General features: G+C 39.7%; 1 protein-coding gene across 3 annotated transcripts; it reads right to left on the reverse strand.

Moving 5' to 3' along the window:
- Positions 1-664: 664 nt before the first annotated feature.
- LOC121783177 (condensin complex subunit 3-like) lies at positions 665-12,768 on the reverse strand. 3 transcript variants are annotated; one of them, XM_042181163.1, is made up of 14 exons: positions 12,097-12,768; positions 11,496-11,699; positions 11,160-11,305; positions 10,693-10,961; positions 7,310-7,312; positions 4,911-5,002; positions 4,156-4,303; positions 3,641-4,080; positions 2,985-3,496; positions 2,845-2,905; positions 2,458-2,730; positions 1,522-1,783; positions 1,000-1,341; positions 665-907 (listed from the first exon to the last, which is right to left on the reverse strand). In XM_042181163.1, the coding sequence occupies exons 1-13, from the start codon at positions 12,460-12,462 to the stop codon at positions 1,004-1,006; spliced, it is 3,114 nt and encodes a 1,037-aa protein (XP_042037097.1). In that variant the 5' UTR covers positions 12,463-12,768; the 3' UTR covers positions 665-907; positions 1,000-1,003. The 3 variants fall into 3 exon arrangements, with proteins under 3 accessions (XP_042037097.1, XP_042037095.1, XP_042037098.1); XM_042181161.1 differs by having other exon boundaries at positions 665-1,341; positions 12,097-12,767; XM_042181164.1 differs by lacking the exon at positions 7,310-7,312 and having other exon boundaries at positions 665-1,341; positions 12,097-12,767.
- Positions 12,769-15,330: the final 2,562 nt, after the last annotated feature.

A 15,330-nucleotide genomic window follows, 5' to 3' on the forward strand; every position in this document is an offset into this window, starting at 1 on the left:
TTGATAAGAAAAAATAGGACAATCAAGAGGAAATGGAAAACAAGCAAAGGTTGTTTGAGGATGAGCTTAAATTAAAAGCAGAAGAATTGGGTAAGACGGGATGCTCACTCCGGTTCGCAAGCACTTGTTTGTGTCTATGTGGATTTGAATGTCAGTAATGTTACAAGTATGAATCCTCGATTACTATCGCTCGACGCCGATGCAAGGTTGATTCCTCCGGGAAATGACACGCCGTGTTTGAGCATTCATGGAGGTGTGGCAAAACTTTTCATCTTAGCGTTGAATTGTCACGACAACAATGTGGCGGGGGTGTCAACCATATCTTATACCCAACACGGTTCTCTATTGGTGATTTTGGGTGGAAATGATGAAGGGAGACACAACTATTCGGTGGGAATTTGATCCAGGAGGAGATACCGCGTCAAAGCTTCTACTTTCAACTCTCTTCGTGGTTTTATGGTGTCTACCTTGAGGACAAGGTGAATTTCAACTGTGAGGAAGTTGATACGATCCTATCTCCCAATTATTTAGTTATATTTTGATTTACCGTATCTTTTCCATATTTGTTTAGATATTTGTTTCTTGTTCAATAAGTTAGGGTAGTAGTATTAGAGTATTATATTTATGAGAGATTGTTATCATTTTATGGAATCAATAAATGAAATATTTTCTCCACCAAAGATAACGTTTCCAATCCTAATTTTGGATTCCCTCCGCCGATCCTAATTGGACGCCGGAGTATTCTATCAGCCGCCGAGTTATCTGCCCGAGGGGAGCGACTCCTGCGCACAGTAACTCCGCCATCATCTGCCGAGCCTGTTGGCCGCCGGAAATCTATCTCCACCGCCGAGCGAAACTCGCCACCGGTGCTTGTTAAGGGAAACACCCTTAACAGTTGCACACTAGGCTGAACAAAATATACAATCAGAATACAACTGGAATGGCTGACAAAAAAAGAGAGATGTTAGAAAGATTTGATCACAACGTTAAGATTTACACCAGATTAAACAGAAGCTTCAGAATCATCTTCTGTGGTGACTTCAGCCAATGCCTCATCCTCATCGCCCTCACTGCCAGCATCATCGTACTCGTCTATCTTAACTGTTGTCTTGGCTGCCATTTTTGTCATTGCTGCTGTCTTACTCGCCCTTTGCGAACGAGTACCGATCACAGGAGTGTTGGGAACCACAGAAGTCGGAGAGGCTTCATCATCAGAGGAAGAGTCCTGGTGTGCCCTTGCTCTTCTTCTAGTAGGTCTTGGCTGGATTGACTGTGGTGCTGGAGTAGGGGCTGCTTCCATTGAATCGTCTTTTTCCAAGTTGAATGTTAGCTCCAGCTTCTCTGTTAACATAAGAACAATAATAAGCAACAAAATATGAATTGAGATCATGAAACAGTACAAAGCTAGCTTCCTATTTATGGCTACTCCTCATCTCATTATACAGGCAGCACCTAAGTAGTGATTTTAGCTCTTGAGTTCAAGACTACGCGAATCAAGTGGAATGAAAGCCTTTCCGTTACCTAAAATCTGAGTAGCTTGCTCAGATGACAATTGTTCGACGGGATTTCTGTCTATTGCCTTTAGGCGTTCAGCCATATGCATCAGTTCCTTCGTGAGATCTTTTTCGGCTGCTACAGCTGCACTGGCACGACTCAAAATCCGCCTCATCAGTTTTATAACTCCCTGTTCTGAAACTCGGAACTGAAGCAACACAAGTATTTTACAAAGAGCAGCCACGTATGATTTTTCTGCAGCTGTCTTTTTAGCATTGAAACTTGCCACCTGGATTAACAAAACAAAGAAATAATCATGTGAAACCAACAAATATTAGCAGGATTAAAAATTAAAAGGGAAAAGGAAAATGTTAAAGACGTATATGCTGAAAGGAACATGTAAAGGACGAAGAAAGGAACAACCAGAAAATAGCTATCGCACATTAAATATTGGCTTTTAGACCTCTTACAACTCTTCTAATGGTAATCTGCTATCACACCATGTGTATCGCTAAAGATAATGCAGGAAAATATCTCTATCACCGGGAGATCAGAGACGAGCCCTATCATGGGAATGCTACGATCTCTATAGAAAAACATGTTCTATTTTCTTTCATTAGAAACATGGAGTCTAAACCTGGAAGCTTCGAATATATGAGCTTGGCAACCAAGAAGAAAAAAATATTATAACATGTCAAAAATGTTGGGAATGCAAGAAAAAAAAAGCTTTGTTATAGCATTTGTACTCCCATTTCTTCTTTGAAAAGGATGATGCTAACTGAATCTACAATCTTTGCCCTGTCAAAGCACACCATGTAATACCAAAACCAAGCATCGTAAACATGAATGATTACAGTTGCAAGGATCACAAAGAAATAAAAGCAATCAACTGAAGAAAGTCTTTACTATTTGAAACCACTTAATGGTATATTACTTATAATATTGCAAAAATAAGTAGCATACCTCTACTGCGATTCGAACAGCGAGCCCTTCCTCTTCACTCTTTAAATCAAGTGAGGGGCAAGTCTCTACGCCAGGATTCTCACTTTTATTCTCTTCTGTGATTGTACTATCTTTAGCTAGTAAAGGAGCTTGAATCATTTGCAGCATAAAACGTGATGCTTGGAAAGCAATTTTACGCATGTTGGATACCATCATGGTAGATCCTGCAGCATTGCCACTGATTCCTGGCCACAAGGAACGCATAACTGGCATGAAAGCCTTTGACAAACATTTCTGCAATTTGAGGGAAATGCTTTTTTTGTGAGAAAACAAAAATAAAAAAATAATGGCACACTTGTGTGCTAATTGAGTAGAATATAGCAATGCTGCTGCTGTATCAACTCAAACCTTGTGATTTATGGAGAGGGATGGATAATGCTCAAAGAAAACTGACAGACATTGTTTCAACCTACAAAATATCAGCTAATCATACATTGTTCTCTTGTCATATAAAATGGCCAACCAATCAATAGAGAGAAGTAACCAACCTTTGAAATTCCTCATTATCACTACTAAAGTACAGTCTGATGAGCTTGGCCAATATCAAATGATGTTTTGAAGTATGCGATCCTGGGAATTTATTGCTCAATAGTAGAATTTTTGCCAAACCTTCTCCGAGAACATCTTGAATTGATTGATGGTCTTCAACCTCTTCTAAATCATCCCAGTCATGTTCAAGTCCCACACACAACAGATCAAGCAGTTCAAAATTTGAATCCTCACGTGCATCACCAAATTCAAGCAGGGTAAAAGAAATATCATCATCGTGGATATCTGATGAGAGATTACAGTTCATGGCTTTATCCATTTCATCTGGGCCATGCCATATTGCAAGATCAAGTAACGCCTTCGCTGCCATTATTGATACAGTAGAGGGTCCCTTGACAAAAGAGCATCTTAATTGCTTTCCTAAATCCTCGCTAGGTTTTCTTTCTAACAAACCAAAAAGGCCAAGGCACCTAACAGAAGCCCTCTGGACATCCAAGTTGGAATGCTTTGCCTGTATGTACAAGCCAACAACAAAACCCAGTTACTGCAGTTTAAGGGACCATAAAAGTAGCCAAACAATTGCAGCTAGCATACCACCCAGATGGCCATAAATCAAGAAATGAAAAGACAGCATAGAAGACCAGGAGAAGCATACCCCTGGAAGCAATAGAGAATGAAGAATTTCAGTAGGATCAATTGCATATCCCTGCATATGACGAAATGAAGTTGTGTTTTCCAAAAGAAGCCCAACCACGGCAAGACAGTGCAGCCACTGCTTCCAATCTGCTGTCCTCTCCCTGCAAGGCTGAGCAAGTTCTTCTACCACATTAAGAACAACCTCTTCAAACTCTCCTGCAGCTGCATGGACTTTTTTACATAATTCTGCTACAGCAGCAGCCCAATTTTTCTCCCCTCCTAAATTGAAACCATCTCCAATGATGACTTCATTTCCACTCTCATCCAATTCATGATCAAGGGCTTTATGCAACAAATCTTGAAGAAACACACTGGCCACTTTTCTGTTCGAAACGTCAGAGAAGTCAAGCATCATGCCCAAAAGTAGCAGTTGCCGGGATACAAATCGGTAATTTGGCCCTGCAATATTAGATGGCATAAAATGTCCGGCACTCAGTTACAAATAAAAAAACTGTCATTCTGAAGTTCACCCACCAGCAACAATGTGATCATTAACCAATTCAACATAATCAGAAACTGAGGCAGGAAGGATTCGGTCAAGAAGATCGTTGTTGTGTGAAGCTTCCTCTGCATATACAGTTGATTCTGTGCCCATAGTCATGGCAGCATCGGAACCTTTTTTCTGATTGATCATGAGAAAAAAGTCAAGCAACTGAATAGAAAATGAACATACTGCTGCAACTTCTTCTAATTTAATGGAGAATATAATCCTGTCATTATTGATGCATGGTCACCGACTTTGTCACTTGGTTTTCAGTTTTTAGCATTATTAATCACTCCTATTAAAGTTCGATGAAAAATCAAGTGATAGGATAGGTTATAGTAAAGTTTCAAGTCTCAACTATATGTTTCAGGCCCAAAGGAATTAACAATGAGATTATGAGGAGCGAAAAGAAGAAGACAAGAAATGCTTCTAAGATATACATCCGAACAGAAAGAAAGACTTGATAATGAGCAGAGTGAAATCATTTAACTGGTGAACATGTAAAGCCATATTCAACATTGTCTAGCAGACCACAAGATTTTCACAACAGGTCATCTAACTCTCGATATAAATAGCCATCTATAATAACATAAAATTAAATTATGTTAATCATTATAAAAGCATGGTTAGCATTTAGATTTTCCTCAGCTCACATGTGCAAAAAAATATATGAATTGACACCTTTCCTATCAAATCAGCAAAAAATATCCAGGATCAAACAAAATACTTAACACCAAATGCTTACATGTGCTTCTATGTTCAAGTGCCTACAAACCACTCTCCAGAAAACAGCAACTTCCGCATCCATTAGCTCAATGGAGTGACTGCAGTTTCCTCCTGTATTGGAAGACATATTAAGAGTGAACAAATTTACAAGACTTATACACAAGTATTCCACAATCAGAAAATTCAAGAAATAGAACCCTTACAGAGTTATAGTAAGTTAACATATGTGTTGCTAATAAGGATGTTCTTGCAGATTCATACATTAGCAATGAGTCCAAATGTCCAATAAAGGAAGTGCTGAAACAAGAGACATGGCATCATCTCCCATAAGCTGGAAGGATATACTCCTTGGACCACTTTGCAGACAGAACAAAGGAAAGAATGAAGAGCGCGTGGCATGTGGTCCATGAGATCTAATGCAGTGTTGATTTTCTATTGGTTGCACTAGCTGTAGTTTGTTAGGCTTCCTTATCTATTTGTGCTTGTAGTTATATATAGAGCACAGCTAAGAACCATCATCTTCATGATTCCAGATTTTGAATTATCAATACATTGCAATTCTATTTTAGCTATGAGTTCCTTTTACTTTATCGCTTCTACTCTAAAGCTTTCATGGTATCAGAGCCTAGGTTCTGCATACTCCCTCTTTTGTGTTTTGTTTTATTATCTAAATCATGGCTGAAAGTGACAACTCGGGAGGTGAGGAAAATGCTATCTCACCCTTTTCTTCTTCTGTCACAGTGTTGAATCAAACTCATCCGATAGCAGTGAAGCTTACGGAGAGCAACTATTTGGTGTGGAGATAGCAGCCGATGTCCACAATTCGAGCTTTTGAGCTAGAGCCCTTTCTCATTGAAGATCAGGTGGTTCCACAAAGAATGATAGCCGTGGAAGGAACATCTAAAATGAAGTTAAATCCAGAATACCCACCATGGAAGAAGCAAGATCAGCTGCTAGCATCTTGGTTGCAGTCTTCTCTCTCGGAGAACATTCTTGCACTCATGGTAGGGTTAACCACAAGCCGTCAAATCTGGCAAGCATTGGAGACCAGTTTTGCTAGCCAGTCTAAGGCAAAAGCAATGCAGTATAAGATGCAGCTTCAAAATATCAAGAAAGATTATCTGCCAATAATCGAATATTTGGCAATAATCAAGCACTGTTGTGATCTTCTTGCAGTTATTGGATGCAAAATTTCAAAGGATGATCAGATTTTGTATGCTCTGAATGGTCTAGGACCTCAATATGATCCTGTTATGGTGGCAATCTCAGCTCGTGTAGATGGGTGGACAATGCAGGAAGTATCTTCTCTGCTGATGAGTTTTGAAACCAGATTGGAAGGCTCAAAATCCTCTTCCTCGCATATAAATGTTGATGGCTTTGTTCCCTCATTGAATCTCACTCAAATGCCTGCCTTTAGAGGAAAAGTTTCTCCGGCTCCCTCAAGTAATAAAGGAGGTAACATGTACCCTTCAAATAGGTCTTTTGGAGGTGGGAGAGGAAGAGGCGGTAGATCTGGTGGAAGAGGCAGAAATGGGAATAGATTGGTGTGTCAACTTTGTCAAAAACCTGGCCACACTGCAGATCGTTGTTGGCATATACAAACTTTTGCTTCACAGCACAATGCTCAAAGGTCTCATCAGCAGCATCAGCCACCCTATCAGCAGCAATTTGGAAACTCTCATCCTGCTGCTGATATTGCTCAGATCAAAGGAACTTCTACTTATGGATCTCCTTCAGATTTCAACACCAACACTCACTCAGATGCTTCCTCCTCTATATCTTGGTACCCAGATTCTGGAGCGACTCATTATGTTTCTAATGATCTGAATAATCTGAACAGTGCCTCAGAGTACAAAGGAGGTAATTCTCTACACCTTGGTGATGATTATGGCATTGGCATTGAACATATTGGTGATGCCATTCTTACTCCAGCCTCTAGTACTCATCTTAGTTCTCATTCTCCTAGATTTTTTCATCTTAGTAATTTGCTTCATGTGCCCAAAGTCTCTAAAAATCTCTCAAGTGTTTCTCATTTTGCCAAAGATAATGGAGTCTTTTTTGAATTTCACCCTTCCTTTTGCCTTGTGAGAGATCAGGACACCAAGGAGGTAATACTGTAGGGCACACTTGATAATTGGCTTTATAAATTCCTCTTCAACAAGGCTCCCATCTCTCCAACATTTTCCCCTTCAATCAAGACCAAGCCAGCCTCTGCTTCAGCTTGCTCACCTGCTGTTTTTCAAATTTCTTGTAAACATTCTGATAGTTTAGATCTTTGGCATCAAAGACTAGGGCACTGTGCCTTGCCTATTGTCAAAAGAACTCTATTAGATTGTAATATCCCTTTTGCTTCGATAAATTCTGATTTTGTCTGCCATTCATGTTGCATATCCAAGAGTCACAGACTCCCTTACTCACCTTCTTCCTCACATCATAATGCACCTCTTGAACTAATTCACTCTGATCTCTGGGGCCTGCCCCAATTGTTTCCAGAAATGGTTTTCGATACTATGTTAATTTCATTGATCACTATAGCCGTTTCACTTGGCTATATCTCCTTAAAACCAAAGATGAACTATTCTCTGTTTTCAAACACTTCAAATGCCTGGCTGAAACTCAATTTGCTTGTAAACTAAAGTCTCTTCAAAGCGACTGGGGAGGTGAATATAGAGGTTTAACTAATTATTTACACTCCGAGGGAATACATCATCGAGTCTCTTGTCCATATACCCCTCAGCAAAATTGCCTAGCGGAAAGAAAACACCGGCATATTGTAGAAACCGGTCTTACTCTCCTTTCTCAGTCAGGTCTTTCCTCTGGTTTTTGGGATGATGCCTTTGCTACTGCAGTTTATCTTATCAAGAATTCCATCTCAAGTCTTGTCCTATAAATCTCCATATGAACTTTTGCACAAAGCCAAGCCAAACTACCTAGCACTCAAATCCTTTGATTGCCTCTGTTACCCTCACCTAAGACCTACAAACAAATCCAAGCTTGATTTTAGATCTGATGCTGCTGTGTTTCTTGGCTATAGTCTTTCACACAAGGGCTATAAAGCTCTTCTCAGTTCCGAAAAGGTCATTATAACTAGGGATATCACTTTTCATGAGTCTATCTTTCCTCATAAATCAATGCCCCCACCATCATCTTCATCGCCATCCCCTAATTCATCTACTCAGTCACCTACTTATTTTCCTCTCTTCTCATCAATACCTAGGACTCCTCCACCTCCTCCAAACAATGATCTCAATTATTTTTCAGCTACACAGTCATCTTCCCCACTCCCTGCTCCTATCTCATCTACTCCACATACTACTCCTCCCTCATCTCCTGCCATCTCTGATTCCTCTTCTTCTAATTCTTATCTCTCACTTTCTCGTGACTTACCCTTTGCATCTCCTCCTATCATCTCCGGCATACACCATATGATCACTAGAGCCAAAAATAAAAATTTTTAAACCCAATGCTTTAACTGCAGCTGCTTCTTCTACTGAGCATGATGAACTTCACCTTACTATACCTTGCTCTGCAAAGTTTGCTGCCATTCCATTTTGGAGATGTGCTATGACTGAAGAGTTTATGGCTTTGCTTGAGAACAAGACTTGGTCTCTCACCTTTTTGCCTCCTGGAAAGAATTTGATAGGCTGCACTTGGGTGTTTAAACTCAAAAAACATGCTGATGGTTCTATTGCAAGACATAAAGCTAGATTGGTTGCTCAAGGATTCTCTCAAGAAGCTAGTCTTGATTTTCTTGAGACTTTAGTCCAGTTGTCAAGCCTAATACAGTTAGGCTTATCCTAAGTATTGTTGTTACTTATGGATGGGATATTAAACACTTGGATGTGAACAATGCATTTCTTAATGGGGATTTGAATAAAGAAATCTATATGAAGCAGCCCCTGGTTTTGAACAAGGTCCTCCAGGCATGGTCTGTAAGCTCAATAAAGCTTTATATGGTCTTAAACAGGCTTCTAGATCATGGTTTCTCATGATGCAGTCTACCTTGATTGGTTTTGGTTTTACCCAGTCTAAAGCTGATCATTCTCTTTTCTTCATCAAGACCAAGTCAGAAACTATCTATCTTCTTCTCATGTTGATGACATGCTCATCACGGGCAACACTTAATCTGGAATTGCAAGAATTGTCGATCAGCAGAATAAGAAATTTTCTATAAAAGATTTGGGGGAAGTGAAGCATTTTCTTGGGATTGAGGTATCAAAAATTGCTCTTGGCCTACATCTTTCCCAAGCTGCCTACATTACTGAGTTACTAAACAAAGTAAAGATGGTTGATGCTAAGCCACATCCTACACCTATGGTTTCTGATTTAAAGCTAAGCAAGACAGAATGAGAGCCTACTACTATTGATGGAAAATTATACAGAAGTATAGTTGGGGGTCTAAGTATGTCACCATTACAAGGCCAGAACTTAGTTTCTCAGTTAACAAGGTGAGTCAGTTTATGGCATGTCCTTTGGATACTCATTGGAAAGCTGTAAAACGCATTTTAAGGTACTTAAGCGGCTATGTAGATTATGGACTGCTTATTAAGCCTTCTTCTTTTAAGCTAACTGGATTTTCAGATTCTGATTGGGCTTCAGACATTGATGATAGAAGATCAACATCCGAATATTGTGTTTATTTTTGGGATAATCTTGTTTCTTGGTCTGCAAAGAAACAGAAGGTCTTATCTCGGTCAAGTACTGAGGCGGAGTATAGGAGTTTAGCTGTTGTGGTCTGTGAAATAACATGGATCAAGTCTCTGTTAAAGGAGTTGGGTACTTCAGTTCATGGATCCCCCATTGTTTGGGTTGATAATTTGAGCACAATTGCTTTGGCCTCCAATCCAGTTCTACATTCAAGAACTAAACACATTGAGTTAGATATTCATTTTGATAGAGATAAGGCTGCAGCAAAGGAGATAGATCTTAGACATGTTCCATCCATTGACTAAGTTGGGGATATTTTAACCAAGCCATTGAGTCAGCAATTCTTCTCAAGGCTCAGAAACAAATTGGGAATCTATTCTCGCACCTCTCTGAAATTGAGGGGAAGTGTTAACATATGTGTTGCTAATAAGGATGTTCTTGCAGATTCATACATTAGCAATGAGTCCAATAAAGGAAGTGCTGAAACAAGAGACATGGCATCATCTCCCATAAGCTGGAAGGATATACTCCTTGGACCACTTTGCAGACAGAACAAAGGAAAGAATGAAGAGCGTGTGGTATGTGGTCCATGAGATCTAATGCAGTGTTGATTTTCTATTGGTTGCACTAGTTGTAGTTTGTTAGGCTTCCTTATATATTTGTGCTTGTAGTTATATATAGAGCACAACTAAGAACCATCATCTTCATGATTCCAGATTTTGAATTATCGATACATTGCAATTCTATTTTAGCTATGAGTTCCTTTTACTTTATCGCTTCGCTCTAAAGCTTTCATAGTAATGTCCAAACTTCAGTAAAGGGGGGTTTGATTTAGATTTTGGCTAATATTGAGTACTGAAATCGACCTATCAGATTTTACATATCAACCAGAACATTTTGCTAAATTAAAGCAAACCTTAAGTCACGGTGTCTCTGGGTGATGCAAAGACATAAGAAATTAAAGTTCTGATAAGTAATAACGACATCACAAACTTCTAAAACCTGGTATGATGTCCCACGAGGTCTTCTGGACTTAAAGAAAATTTGATTGCAATCAAACAGCCATAATTTTGTGGTGAATCAAAATGATAACTGGGAGAAGAAACACTCAGTCACATACAAAAAAGTAAATCAAGCAACATGGCAATGCTCACCTTCAGCTGAGTCACCACCAGGTGCAATGAATTCCCGGAGAGTTTGACCATCCTGCAGTTTAACTAATCCTGCTTTCAGAAGTGTGGACACAACTGTCTCCCCAACCGATTCATAGGTTTCAACATCAAGAAATTTAAGCAGTGCAATAGGGTTTCCATTGCAACACTTTTCAAGCCATTCATCCTTCATCATCCTGAAGCACTCCTTTGCTACAGCTGCAGATCTCTCAGCAAGGCCCCTCTGGAGAATAGTTGCTCTGAGCTTGATGCTGAAATATAAGATAAGGAATATGCCATAAAATAAGCACGTAGAATATTTACTTTTATATATTTAAATCAGGATAATAGAGGCCAAACTGAATAGGCAGAAACCATGTTGGAAATGAATAGAGAAACCATGCATCAGAGATACACAGCAAGTGTATAAAGTGTACAAGGTGAAACAAAAGACTAAATGACTGAATTACCTGAGGCTCTGTAATGAGAATTTACTTGCTAGAACACAATATGCAGCTTTCCTGGCAGATTCGTTTACATCCAGAGTGCAATCAATTATCATTGAAAAAGTCTCACTTGAAGGAGGCAAAGACAGCACAAGAATTTTACGAACATCCTGCAAATTTGTTACAGACTTACTCAAGTAACATACCATATATAGTAATGTGCAGAAATAATTATTCTCCTTGAGCAGCATCAGAAAAAGTGATTCAGAAGGTCGGGAAGATCGTGTAAGCATATCATCCAGATATATACTCAAAAGGTTACAAACATATGATGCTATTGCAAATAGATGAAAGACATACACCATTCTGCTCCAGTGGAAGCTTCTCAAGGAACAACTCGAGAATGTCACGGTTCTCTGAATCATTTGCAAACCGTGCAAGAGACCTGATGGCAAATGTTCGAACTGTGGGTATCTTATCACCCGCACGTATCTTCATGCATTCTATCACCTCATCCCAAAGTTCACTGCTGACTTCCATATCATCCGGCAACCGCATAATGATCTACAGTGATAAATATGTTGCTTTACTTTATCTAATAAATAAATAAAATAAAATTCTTGAATTCGAATCACATTGCTCAGACTCAGAAAACGTATCTGCTAGGAACACTAAACGCTCCTAGTCTAATTTGAAAAAAATTCAATCTCATCCCTTCTGAAATGTGCATTTTCAACTCCAAAATTCCAGATACTGGCAGAAACAGCAGAATGGAATCATAAATGCTAAGGTCTTTTCGTTGCAGTTCTTGTTACCCAGCCTCGGCTCTAACTTAACTGTCCCAACTAAAAAAAAAATCTAGGCGAAGAATATAAGTAAAACTAAAATACACAAAAACCCAACGAAAATCCAACCGGTAAAAAAACACAGAAAATGCAGGCAAAAAAACCCAAAAACGCACCTCAGAAACAATCTGACAAGCCCTGAATCGGGCAGTCTTATTCGCCGCAGTTGCAGCCAGCAGAAGAAAGCTGAGAAAATTCTCCAGAAATTCATCAGCGGAGTCGCCTTTCTCGCCGCTCGAGCAAGCGAAAGTGGAGACGAACTTGATGGTGCGCTGGGAGGAGGAGTTTCTCCTCTGGAAATTGAAAAGTGGTACTAGGGCTTGGCAAAACGCTCCGCAGAATTCGGCCGGAGACGACAAGCGAAGAGCGAGGATTTCTTTGAGCTTGCGTCTGTGAGTGGCGTTGGAAGACCTAACCTCCTGGAGAATCGCAGCGATTTTAGCGGAAAGTTTCCGGTGGCCTTCCAATTGACCGATCGCCATGGTTGCTTTAGCTGGTTAATTTTTCGGGATTTGCTTTTTTGAAATGGTTTTGTTTTCTGGAATTCAATTTGAAGCGGGAAAACAATTCTAATTTTCATCAAACGAACGGTCTCTACTTTTCAAACTGACCTAAAAATCAGAGGGTTGTGGTTTATAAGCTAAAATTAGGCCCATCCCGTATGTCATCTTTTCCCCAATTTTCAATTTCATTCGAGTTGGAGATATATAATTTTCGATTTTCATGGATTTAGAATTCTATTCCTATGTGATTATTCTGCTGACTATGCTTCGTATTGATGAATAATTGAAGGACAAAAACTGCAATTCTACTCAGGTTTCGATTTCTGGATATTGTACTCAAATTGATTATATTTATAATTATGCAATTAGGATTAGGATAAGATGATTTTTTTTTTATTATTATTATTATTATGTTGATGAATTGTGCATCAAAATATCCAAATTAGATGGTTGAATTGCTTTTAATTACTTTTCCGGGTTACCAATTAAATTGGACACTTGGGTCTTCAGTTAGTGTTGAGTATATTGTACTTGTTTGTGTGTTTTATACATTCAGATTTACGATGATTTATTATCAAGTTTAACAAATTTTCTAAATGTGAAGAACGAACCTACGGTTGTGATGATCGAAATGCAAATTAATGAAATGACAACATGCAAGGAAGAACACAAGCGAATTACGTGGTTCGGCGTAAGCCTACATCCACGGGCAGAATCTGGTGTGTTTCTTTATTGATCACTCGAGAAATTACAAACATAAGAGCACTCAAAACTCTCAAGAATTTACAAGATGGAAAACCCTCAACTCGCCCGAAAACTTCTTGCTTCGAGAGCTAAAAACGCACAGCTGAAAGATAACACTTCCTCTCTTGAATTCTCTCTCTATCACTTTTGATTTCTGTTGTTGTTGGTTCTGGAATGAATCGCAACTCCCTTAAGAAGTATCGATCAAGAAAACCGCCGAACAGCTTCCTTTGCCGAACAGCTTCCTTTGCCGAACAGCTTCCTTTTGCCGAACAGCTTCCTTTTGCCGAACAGCTTCCTTTGCCGAAAAACGGTTATAACCGTTTCCAACGGCTAGTTCCTGTTTTGGTTCCCAACGGCTATTTCCTGACTTGATTCTTCCACCAGCTCAATCCGATCTTGATGAGCTCAAACACTAACAAATCCTCCACCTTTGAGCAATCTAAGATCCATCACCACCAGTTCCACCTTCCTTCCCATACTTACAAATTTCGGACCACCCCAACCAAATCCAAGCAATGTCGGAACTTGGATCTTGGTAGGGCTTTAGTAAGTGCATCAGCCGCATTGTGCTCGGTGCTGACCTTCTCAATCTTCACCGCACCCTTCTCAACCTCATCTCGAATGAAATGCAGCCTCACGTCTATATGTTTGCTGCGTTCATGATATGTCTGATGTTTCGAGAGACAAATCGCGCTATTGCTGTCGCACTTGATCACAACATTCTCTTGCTTCACCCCAAAATCACCAACTATACCCCTAAGCCAGAAGCTTTCCTTTACTGCCTCAGCAAGAGCTATATACTCTGCCTCCGTCGTCGATAGAGCCACCACGGATTGGAGATTAGACTTCCAGCTCACCGCGGAGCCGAACAAGGTAAATATGTACCCAGATTGTGAGCGCCTATTATCAAGGTTAGCTGCATAATCTGAATCGCAAAACCCAATAATGCTATCCTTATCTCCTTCATTCTCTGATTTGAACATTATTCCCAGATCACTACTTCCTTTGAGATACTTGAGAATCCCTTTCAAAGTCAACCAGTGCTCTCTTCCCGGACAGGACATGTATCTGCTCACCACGCTTACCGCATGAGAAATATCAGGCCTTGTGCATATCATCATATACATCACACTCCCAACTATGTTGGAATAAGGTATCTGGCTCATCTCTCTTTCTTCTTGCTGATTTCTGGGACATTGTGATTTGGACAGCTTAGTCTGTTGTGATAGTGGAACTGAGGTTGCTCTACTCTTGTCAATCTGATATTTGTGCAGTACTTTCTGAATGTAGCCTTCTTGGGACAACCACAACACCCTCTTATCTGCATTTCTGAATATATCCATTCCCAAAATCTTGCTAGCACTCCCCAGATCCTTGATTTCAAATCCCTTTTTCAATAAGGCTTTCACCCTATCTAGCTCCTGTCTATCTGGTCCAGCAAGCAAGATGTCGTCTACATATAATAGCAAATACACAGCAGGTCCCTCAGACTTTGATTTGAAGTAGACACAACTATCATATCTGGAATTTATAAATCCCATACTCTGCATATGTTCATCAAACTTGATATGCCATTGTCTACTTGCTTGCTTCAAACCGTATAGACTTTTCTTTAGTAGACAAACCTTATCTTCACTCCCATGTATCACAAATCCCTCTGGCTGATTCATGTATATAGTTTCCTCAAGCTCTCCATGAAGAAAGGCTGTCTTCACATCAAGTTGGTCCAAAAACCAACTTCTTTGAGCAACTATAGCTAGCAAAATTCTGATTGAGGCATGCTTTACCACTGGAGAAAATACTTCATTATAGTCTATTCCCTCCTCTTGTGTGAACCCCCGAGCTACAAGCCTAGCCTTGAACCTAATCTTGTTCCCAACTTCCAACTTTTTCTTGTATATCCACTTACAACTCACTGTTTTTGTGTGGAAGGTCTCTTCACAAGCACCCATGTCTTGTTCTTGATCAGGGACTGTATTTCATCTATCATAGCCTCCATCCACTGCTTGCTCTCCTTAGAACTCATAGCTTCCTTGAAGCTTGAAGGCTCTGCATACTCTATGTTTTCTGCAACACATAGTGCATATAGCAAGTATTCTT

Source organism: Salvia splendens, chromosome 21, assembly GCF_004379255.2.
Source record: "Salvia splendens isolate huo1 chromosome 21, SspV2, whole genome shotgun sequence".
Classification (NCBI taxonomy): domain Eukaryota; kingdom Viridiplantae; phylum Streptophyta; class Magnoliopsida; order Lamiales; family Lamiaceae; genus Salvia; species Salvia splendens.